This window comes from Gadus morhua, chromosome 5 (assembly GCF_902167405.1).
Source record: "Gadus morhua chromosome 5, gadMor3.0, whole genome shotgun sequence".
NCBI classification, from domain to species: Eukaryota; Metazoa; Chordata; class Actinopteri; order Gadiformes; family Gadidae; genus Gadus; species Gadus morhua.
Window position 1 is genome coordinate 22297050 of NC_044052.1, and position 10476 is coordinate 22307525.

General features: G+C 49.0%; 1 protein-coding gene across 1 annotated transcript in view; it reads right to left on the reverse strand.

Annotated features, from left to right (window-relative positions):
- Positions 1–1137: 1137 nt before the first annotated feature.
- Positions 1138–10476, reverse strand: part of mdga2a (MAM domain containing glycosylphosphatidylinositol anchor 2a) — a 25881-nt gene continuing 16542 nt past the window's right edge. The window contains exons 9-17 of the mRNA XM_030357266.1: positions 8865–9137; positions 8202–8350; positions 7577–7754; positions 6949–6969; positions 6193–6348; positions 4879–5019; positions 4519–4649; positions 3988–4087; positions 1138–3630 (exon numbers count right to left, since the gene is read on the reverse strand). Of these exons, the coding sequence (XP_030213126.1) occupies positions 3542–3630; positions 3988–4087; positions 4519–4649; positions 4879–5019; positions 6193–6348; positions 6949–6969; positions 7577–7754; positions 8202–8350; positions 8865–9137 (1238 nt within the window). The 3' untranslated portion in view covers positions 1138–3541. The remainder of the gene's footprint in view (positions 3631–3987; positions 4088–4518; positions 4650–4878; positions 5020–6192; positions 6349–6948; positions 6970–7576; positions 7755–8201; positions 8351–8864; positions 9138–10476) is intronic.

Sequence of the window (10476 nt, forward strand, 5' to 3'; positions counted from 1 at the left end):
AAGTAGTGAGGAGATTTAGATGTTGGATACGTCAAGCTTCTCACTCTCCCGCACCAACTCAATAACTGTAGGATGAACAACCAACACTCACCGCTGGGTGGCGGTAAAGACACTCCTAAAACGGGATGCTGCGCACACACACAAACCCACAAACAGCTATCGTAAGCTCCAGTGGATTCATTTATTTTGATAATAATCATAATAATGAAATGATAGCATCAGAGATGTTAATCCAGTGAATGGCAGATTAATTCAGCAGTTTTTCACATTTACAAAAATATTTCTCGCTCAACGTCTGACTGTTGCTTCATGATCTTCATCTCAAATATTACCCATTCCTAAAGGATGAAAAATATTTATTACCCATTCCTAAACGATGAAAAGTAATTATTACCCATTCCTAAATTATCAAAACGAATTATTTTCAATTCCTAAATCATAAAAACGAATTATTACCCATTCCAAAATCATAAAATGATAACCCATGATGTAACTTTAATAATAATACTGTTTCACACACTTCTGTACTGGACCTATTTGGTTTATGGAACCGTATCAGTACTTGTGTTTTATGTGCATGTTACGTATCTATGTTATGTGTGTGTATGTTCAATATATAAGGATGTGTGTGTGTGTGTGTGTGTGTGTGTGTGTGTGTGTGTGTGTGTGTGTGTGTGTGTGTGTGTGTGTGTGTGTGTGTGTGTGTGTGTGTGTGTGTGTGTGTGTGTGTGTGTATATGTGTGTGTGATTGATGAGTTTTCAGAGGTCATAAAACATGTGGTTATTAAGAGCCCATATTTGACTACAGGTCATTGTATCATTTAGCCCGGTAAGTGTGATTCGCCATGGTCATTGGACTCGTCTTGGAGTCGCAGAACTCAGATGTTGTTCGGAAATACATTACATTACAATTTTTGACGGCATAAGCCCCGCCCCCAGAACCCTGTTCTGTCAGTTGTTTGTTTATTTGTTGGATTGGCAGATGGGGTTATCCCACATTTTGCTTTAGCATTATAGTCTTCCATATGGACATCATTGCCTTATTTGAAAAATAAATAACAATCTGCAATGAACATCAGTGTTTAAGTCCCCACTATGCACAATGTACTGCAGGACTACAGACACACCAAGTCCCCACAATGTTGTACGTTTATTTGCAAAATGTATAATGACTCAAAATCCAAAACTCCCTTTTAAACATAAGATAAGGTTAGTTTAGTTTAGTTTGTTAGCGCCTGGTGTAGAAAAATAGAATATGTTTGACGCGGGCGAAGCTTCAGGCTGAAGCCACTAGGTGGAGCAGTAATAAAAACTACAATGAGTCGGAATAAGTCAAATAAGGGCCCTTCGTATAGCCGTCGGAGGACAGTGCTGATTCATCTGGAAGTTATCAATCATTCATATCATAAATCTTAATGAAAAATAGATGCTTTCAACTCCAAGCACACCTCTATGAGATACAAACTATGACATGAAATAAAATCCATGAAATGCAAAATATTATCTGGATACAAACCAAAAAATAAGTAAAATGGGGACGATACATGATTAAATTACACAAATTTACTTCAAACACAGCTAGGTAGGCTAGCTACCAGCAACGTCAGCAAGCCTCTAGCTAGGTTAGCTAACCACCAGCTAGTTCAGCTATCGACCTGCTAGGTTAGCCAACTACTAGCTAGTTCAGCTGACCACCAGCTGCATTAGCTAGCACCCAGCAAAGTCAGCTAGCCACCAGCTAGTTTAGCTGACCACCAGCTAGTTCAGTTAGCTAACAGCTAGTTCAGCTGACCAACAGCTAGGTCAGCAACTACCAGCTAGTTTAGCGAGCAACCAGCAGTCAGCTAGCCACCTGCTAGTTCAGCTGACCACCAGCTAGTTCAGCTGACAACCGGCTAGATCAGTTAGCCACCAGCTAGTTCAGCTAGCTACCAGCTAGTTCAGCTGACCAGCAGCTAGTTCAGCTAACCACCCGGTAGGTCAGCTAACCACCCGCTAGGTCAGCTAACCACCGCTTGGTCAGCTAACCAAGAGCAAGGTCGGCTAACTACCTGCTAGGTCAGCTAACCATCCGCTAGTTGAGCTAGCCACCCGCTAGGTCAGCTAGCTACCAGCTAGGTCAGGTGACCAACGTTCCGATTGCACAAAGTACGCCACTTCTCCGAAAAGGGAGCGCCAAACTCTTATTTTGAAATACTAAAACAGTTTTGATGGTCTCTTGGGAAATACTGCGATTACATCGGCCCCTGGGCACCTCCAACGGTAAAAACGGTCCGACAGGAACGACGAGGATGTCGTTGTCGCTGTCCCAGCGTCCCCAACGAAGCTCAAGGCTTCAGTTCATCTCACTTCCTGTCAGCCATGACAACTTCCTCTTGTCCTCAACGTCCCCAGAAAGTCTTCAGGAAAGCTTGGAGGCTCCAGGATATCATGTGACCCGGACCCCAGACCCCGCGTTGGTTCGGGACGTCCTGGTTGGTTCTTGGAGGTTCCTCTGGGTTCTGTTGCGTTCTATTGGGTTCCTTTAGGGTTCCGTAGGGTTCTGTTGGACGTGACTGGGTTGTGCCGGGTTCTATGGTGTTCTTTTAGATACTATTGGGTTGTGTTATTGGTTCTTTTGGGTTTCATGGGTTCTAATGGGTTCTGTTGGGTTGGGAGGTGTTCTAGTGGGTTCTGATATGTTGGATTCTGTTCTCTTGGGGCCTTTATGGGTTTTCTTGGGTTTGTTTATATCATATTGGGTTCTGTTGGGTCCTATGTGAGCTATACCGGGTTCTGTTGGGTTTGACTGGCTTCTGTTGGGTTCTATTTGTTCCGGTGAGTTCCGGTACCGGCTGTCTGAAGGCACTCGTCGTGGCGATGAGTGAGCAGCGAGTCCCCAGGTGGGCCAGGAGATGCTCGAGACGGTTGCCACGACAACAGGCCAGTACCAGGAGAGTGGGGGGGGGGTGGGGGAGATGGGGATAAGAGGAAGAGGGACCCTATTTGTTATAAAAAGGCTGGCCTAGAACAAACAGACTGGCCAATTAAATCTCAGCCTCCGTGTTCCAGCCGGCTGTCAATCTCAAGGCTCCTCCCACACGCCAGGGGTCGAAGGTCAGAGAAGTTCCTGTAAATCGAAACCCTGTGTTTGTCGCTTCCCACTGGGATAAATAATAATAAATAAAAGATGTAACTTTTTTTTATGTAGCACCTTCAGTACAAGAACATCAAAACGACCTCCCATGACCTCTGACCTCCGACCCCTGGCCGTTCAACCTTCAGACTACCAGGACACACACTGACAAACCGACACACACACACACACACACGCACACACACACACACACACACACACACACACACACACACACACACACACACACACACACACACACACACACACACACACACACACACACACACACGCACACGCCTACAAGGGTCTTTGGCTTCTGGGGGCGGGGTTATAGAGGAATCAGGGAGGGGCTAGGGCAGATGGGGGCGTGGCTTGAGGGAGTGATTGTGTCTTTTCAAGCAAGGGGGGTGGGGGGGGGGGGGGTCACCTTCCACACCCAATCAGAACCAGAGTAAGAGTGACGGACAGCTGCCATATATTAAGGAAAGGAGGTGGGGCCAAAGACCTCAGATCTGTGAAGAGGAGGAGGAGGAGAGAGAGAGAGAGAGAGAGAGAGAGAGAGAGAGAGAGAGAGAGAGAGAGAGAGAGAGAGAGAGAGAGAGAGAGAGAGAGCATTGAAGGGAAAAGGTTTGATCAGAATAATATTGATGACCTTTGCACAAAGAGTGACAGAGAGAGAGACAGGGAGAGAGTGAAAGTCAGAGAGGTAGCGAGACAGATTGAGCCAGGTAGAGAGAGAGTGAGGGAGAGTGAGGGACAGTGAGATACGTATAGAGGGAGAGAGAGACAGGTAGAAGGAGTGAGACAGGGTGGAGAGAAAGAGACAGTAGAGAGAGACAGTGAGACAGGTATAGAGAGAGGTAACTCACTGTTTGGGGGCGGGTCTTTACATTCTCCTTCCTCTATGGTGATGTCATCGATGGCGATGTCACCTTCAATACCAGAACCCCTCAATCCTTCCATCACCACCTGGACAGACAGACAGTCAGACAGACAGACAGACAGACAGACAGACAGACAGACAGACAGACAGACCGACAGACAGAGAGACAGACAGGTAGACCACAGACAGACAGACATAGGTCGCAGACAGACAGATGGACAGGTAGAAAGACAGATAGAAAGACATCGTCTGAACTAGGTTGGTACATCAAGGTAGTAGTTAGGTAGTAGTAAGAGCGTGATTCTAGTTCAGTACTCACTTCTAGGGTAGTAATAGGTCAGTACTAGGTCAGTACTAGGGTCCAATTAGGTCAGCACTAGGTCAGTACTAGGTCAGTACTGGGTCAGTACTGGGTAAGTACTGGGTCAGTACTAGGGCAGTACTGGGTCAGTACTGGGTCAGTACTAGGTCAGTACTAGGTCAGTACTGGGTCAGTACTAGGTCAGTAGGGCGGTACCTGAAATGTTGCGGTTGGGTGGATGTTGACCTTGGCCTGCCTCCAGCGGTCACCTTGGTTACCAGTGAGGCTCCACACTGAGCTGTCAGTCACAGTCTGACCTTTCTGACGCAGGATGACCCCGAGTGACCCTGAAACACCCCGCCCCCAAAGGTTAAAGTTCACAAGTGAGACCCCGCCCCCAAAGGTCAAAGTTCACATGAAACAGCCGCCCCCAAAGGTTAGAGTTCACATCAGAGGCCCCGCCCCCAAAGGTTAAAGTTCACATCAGAGGCCCCGCCCCCAAAGGTTAGAGTTCACAGGTGAACCCCCAGTACTAGTAGTAGGACTGTACTACTGTAGCAGTACTGCAGTACTTACCGATGTGTTTCCCGTACATGTGGTAGTAGAAGGAGAGGCAGTAGGTGGAGGCCCGCCCCCCCGTGGTGAAGGAGGGCGAGACCAGGCGGGCCGCGTCCCCCTCCAGCCGGGGACGCGACGTCTCGATGTACATGTAGTACCCTGGGGGTCAAAGGTCACAGCATCACTCATACTGCCTTACCCTGGCTGGGGTCCAGGGGTCAGAACATGACTCAGACTACCTAACCCTAGCAGGGGTTAAAGGTCAGACCATGACTCATACTACCTAACCCTGGGGGGTCAAAGGTCAGAGCATATCTCATACTACCTAACCCTGGCAGGGGTCAGAGGTCAAACCATCACTCATACTACGTAACCCTAGCAGGGGTTAAAGGTCAGACAGTGACTCATACTACCTTACCCTGGCAGGGGTCAAAGGTCAGACCACAGTATGACTGTCTATAACCACTGGTTCTTGTTGTGTGTTACAGTATGACTGTCTATAACCACCGGTTCCCGTTGTGTGTGTTACAGTATGACTGTCTATAACCACTGGTTCCCGTTGTGTGTTACAGTATGACTGTCTATAACCACTCGTTCCCGTTGTGTGTTACAGTATGACTGTCTATAACCACTGGTTCCCGTTGTGTGTTACAGTATGACTGTCTATAACCACTGGTTCCCGTTGTGTGTTACAGTATGACTGTCTATAACCACTGGTTCCCGTTGTGTGTTACAGTATGACTGTCTATAACCACTGGTTCCCGTTGTGTGTTACAGTATGACTGTCTATAACCACTGGTTCCCGTTGTGTGTTACAGTATGACTGTCTGTAACCACTGGCTCCCGTTGTGTGTTACAGTATGACTGCCTATAACCACTGGTTCCCGTTGTGTGTTACAGTATGACTGTCTATAACCACTGGTTCCCGTTGTGTGTTACAGTATGACTGTCTATAACCACTGGTTCCCGTTGTGTGTTACAGTATGACTGTCTATAACCACTGGTTCCCGTTGTGTGTTACAGTATGACTGTCTATAACCACTGGTTCCCGTTGTGTGTTACAGTATGACTGTCTATAACCACCGTTGTGTGTTACAGTATGACTGTCTATAACCACCGTTGTGTGTTACAGTATGACTGTCTGTAACCACTGGTTCCCGTTGTGTGTTACAGTATGACTGTCTGTAACCACTGGTTCCCGTTGTGTGTTACAGTATTACTGTCTGACCACTGGTTCCTGTTGTGTGTTAAAGTATGACTGTCTATAACCACTGGTTCCCGTTGTGTGTTAAAGTATGACTGTCTATAACCACTGGTTCCCGTTGTGTGTACCCTGTTTGGAGCCGCGGTGGTCGGAGCTGGGCCCGGTGTTGGGCGTGTATTTGGTGTCTCTGGTGGCGGCGCTGTGTCTCGTCCAATCAAAATGCTCAGTTTTGTCCTGAGAGAACAGGCACAGGGCGTCGTCCTCGAAGCCACAGTGGAACTCTCCTGTAACACACAAGAGGTACACTATGATTACTACACACAGGATACACTGCTACAAATACACTATGAATACTACACACAGGATACACTACTACACACAAGATACACTACTGCAAACAAGAGATACACTATAAATACTACACACATGAGATACAATATAAATACTGCACACAGGATTCACTACTACACACAACATACACTATGAATACTAAACACAGGATACACTGCTACACACATGAAATACACAAAGAATACTACACATATCATACACTGCTACACACAAGAGATACACTATGATTACTACACACAGGATACACTACTACAAATACACTATGAATACTACACACAGGATACACTACTACACACATGAGATACACTATGGATACTACACACAGGATAAACGACTACACACATGAGATACACTATAAACACAGCTTGTGTGTGTGTGTGTGTGTGTGTGTGTGTGTGTGTGTGTGTGTGTGTGTGTGTGTGTGTGTGTGTGTGTGTGTGTGTGTGTGTGTGTGTGTGTGTGTGTGTGTGGGTGTGTGTGTGTGTGTGTGTGTGGGGGTGTGTGTGGGTGTGTGTGTCTGTGTGCAAACTTACTGAGGTGAGGGTTGACTGGAGCTGTGAGAGAAAAGACGATATTTAAGAGACAAGTATTACTACAGTTCTGATATGACCTTATATGATTTAGTACTGCTACTTACTAGTACTAGTACTAGTCACTATAGGTACTATAGTACTAGTGTGGCGGTAGGCCTACAGCTGTAGGTGACTGTAGCACTAGTGGTAGGCCTACGTACGGCTGTAGGTGTAGCGCTAGCGGTAGGCTGTAGGTGACTGTACTAGCCATAGGCCTACGTACGGCTGTAGGTGTAGCGTTAGCGGTAGGCCTACGTACGGCTGTAGGTGACTATACTAGCGGTAGGCCTACGTACGGCTGTTGGTGTAGCGCTAGTGGTAGGCCTACGTACGGCTGTAGGTTACTGTAGCCCTAGCGGCAGGCCTACGTACGGCTGTAGGGGACTGTACTAGCGGTAGGCCTACGTACGGCTGTAGGTGTAGCGCTAGCGGTAGGCCTACGTACGGCTGTAGGTGTAGCACTAGCGGTAGGTCTACGTACGGCTGTAGGTGTAGCGCTAGCGGTAGGCCTACGTACGGCTGTAGGTGTAGCACTAGCGGTAGGCCTACGTACGGCTGTAGGTGTAGCGCTAGCGGTAGGCCTACGTACGGCTGTAGGTGATGGTGCGCTGGGCGGCGTCCCCCTCGCCGTAGCGGGTGATGGGGGTGAGGCGGACCAGGTAGGCCTCAGGCTTCACCAGCTCCGTCAGGTTGTAGGTCAGCAGCTCCCCCTTCTGGATCAGCCCTGTGATGGCGATCTCCTGCTCCCACCAGCGTTCCAGCCCCACCTGCACACACGCACACGCACACACACACGCACACGCACACGCGTCAACCATGCTCTGACACGCCCACTCTGATGCAGCGTTCAAGTCCTCCCCGACTCTGTAGCTCTGCAGCCCGTTTTGGGTTGCAGATGAAGGCAGGGTTCTGGACGTCACCTTTCTGATGACATGGTCACTGGTGGTTGTCGTGGTTACTGGTGGTTGTCGTGGTTACTGGTGGTTGTCGGGGTTACTGGTGGATGTCGTGGTTACTGGTGGTTGTCGGGGTTACTGGTGGTTGTCGGGGTTACTGGTGGTTGTCGTGGTTACTGGTGGATGTCGTGGTTACTGGTGGTTGTCGGGGTTACTGGTGGCTGTGATGGTTACTGGCGGTCGTCGTTGCTACTGGCGGATGTCGTGGTTACTGACGGTTGCTGTGGTTGTCGTGGCGCCGGTGGTCGTCGTGGTTACCTGCCGGATGCCCAGGCGGTAGGCCATGATGCGGTCGACGGCGGCCGGCTCCATCTGGGTCCACTGCAGCCTGAAGCCGAACACCCGGACGCGGCTCTGCCACAGCGCGCCCGGGGTGTCGTAGTAGAACTCCGGGGGGTAGGCCTTCCCTGAGGGCACACACGGCCTACTGTCAGCAGCCTACGCAGACCCCCACGCTGCTACCATCATACAACCCCCGTCATACTACCATACTACCACCACACCACCGAGACCGTGGACGCTGCTTCCTTCGTACTACCATACTAGCGGGATTTATTTTTCTTTACTCTAACCATTCCAGGCCTTCCCTGGATGAACACACGTCCTACCGTCACGGAGCCTACGAGGCCGTACGCTGCTACCATCAGCCTACCAGACTAGCATGATTTATTTTTACCTGTTACCTACCTGGAGCCTACTTTTTAAACTACTCCTACCCTCATGTGTCCTGCTGTTCTACTGCTGTACTGAACTCCACTCTGGAGGGTAGGCCACACCCACATATATATACACTATACTATACGATACGATACACTACTAGAGTAGCATGATACTGGGGAGCAGTCCGGGTGCTACGTCTGGCTGCTAGGTACGGTTGCTAGGTGCGGTTGCTAGGTGCGGTTGCTAGGTGCGGGTGCTGACCTGTGACCAGGAAGGTGCAGCGGCCGGAGCCCGCCTCGTTGGTGACCTCACAGGTGTACTCGCCGTAGCCCTCGCGGTTCAGGGCCCGGACCTGGTAGTGGGTCAGGGGGTCCTGGTCCCCAAGGATGCCCTGGGTGAGCAGCCGGTCGCCCAGCCGCCACTCGTACTGGAGCAGGCGGGCCGGGTGGGCCTGCTGGAGGCCGCAGCTCAGCAGGAAGGCCCGGCCCAGGGCCTGCCGCACCTCGCGGTACACCGGCTCCACCGAGGGCGGGACTGGGGAGGGGGAACAGGAAGTGAGGTCGTCAGCTCACAGGACGTGAGGTCGTCAGCGCACAGGACGTGAGGTCGTCAGCGCACAGGAAGTGAGGTCAGCAGCACACAGGACGTGAGGTCATCAGCACACAGGACGTCATAGATATAATGTATATACTGACACGATGGTGCATTCGGCTTCCCGTAAGCACGCGTAAACAATGCAGCCATCTTGCCGCAGGGTAACAAACCACCTGAATGAATGGACTTCTGATGGGACAGAGGTCCTTTCCCAGTCAAAATCACTCTAAGTCGCCTGCCTTTTAAGAAATCTTCAAGCGGACGTTCCTTTATTCAGGTGAGTGGAATAAAGGTAGAGCCCATGGGACCTATGAGATCGTAAAATATGAATGGGTTTCAATGGAGAGAAAGTAATTATCTTCTGGACCCAGTCTTTATATGCCCTGGATTACATATATATTGTTTGTGGACTTAAATGATAATTTTTCATGTCAAGAGTTTGACCGTTTGTTGTGCAATTGTTCAGTTAAAGGCTGTAGAGAAAACCCAATGAGAAAGACTACATGTCTCGTATGTGACGTCACGCCCACTGCGACTGGCGTTGACAAGGCCGACAATCTCCCCATCGGCATAACGTGTGTGTAATCCAAGGCATATAAAGACTGGGATCAGGTAATAATTACTTTCTCTTCATTGAAACCCATTCATGTTTTCCTAACCCAGACGTGGGGGTCTCCCGGAAGGGGCGGACAAACGAGCTCTATATCTATAGCTCTATATCTATGTCATCTAGTTGTTTTTCTGTCTGGAACACCTTGAGTCCCCTCACAGGGATTAATGATATATTTTCCAAGTTGAATCATCTGTTTAACTGTCAACCAACACACACACACCTTCCTGAGAGGCATGCTAACCCCGGTGCTAATGGGAATGCTAATGCTAGCTGTAGCATTAACACTCGTTATGCATGTGAGTCTGGAGCCAGCGGCGTTCAGGTGAAGCTGATGGAGATATTTCGAGGCCTTCAGGGAAATCAGAGGTGTAAATATTAATGTATGAATCAAATATTAAATACTTTGCAGATGTACCTAACATGTATTGCATAACCCCTGCAGTATGGAGGAATATGTACACTTTGTACCAATACTAGCGTTGAAGTACATGAAGGTACATTTACACACAGACTGATACCTCCTTCCATTAAGGATTTTGGATGCAGCATGCGTAGCACTTGGCATCTGCATCACACAGAATGATACACACACACCACCCGCGTAATGTGTGAGCGTGTGTGTGTGTGTGTGTGTGTTGGAGTGAGTCAGTGGGTGAGTGAGTGAGT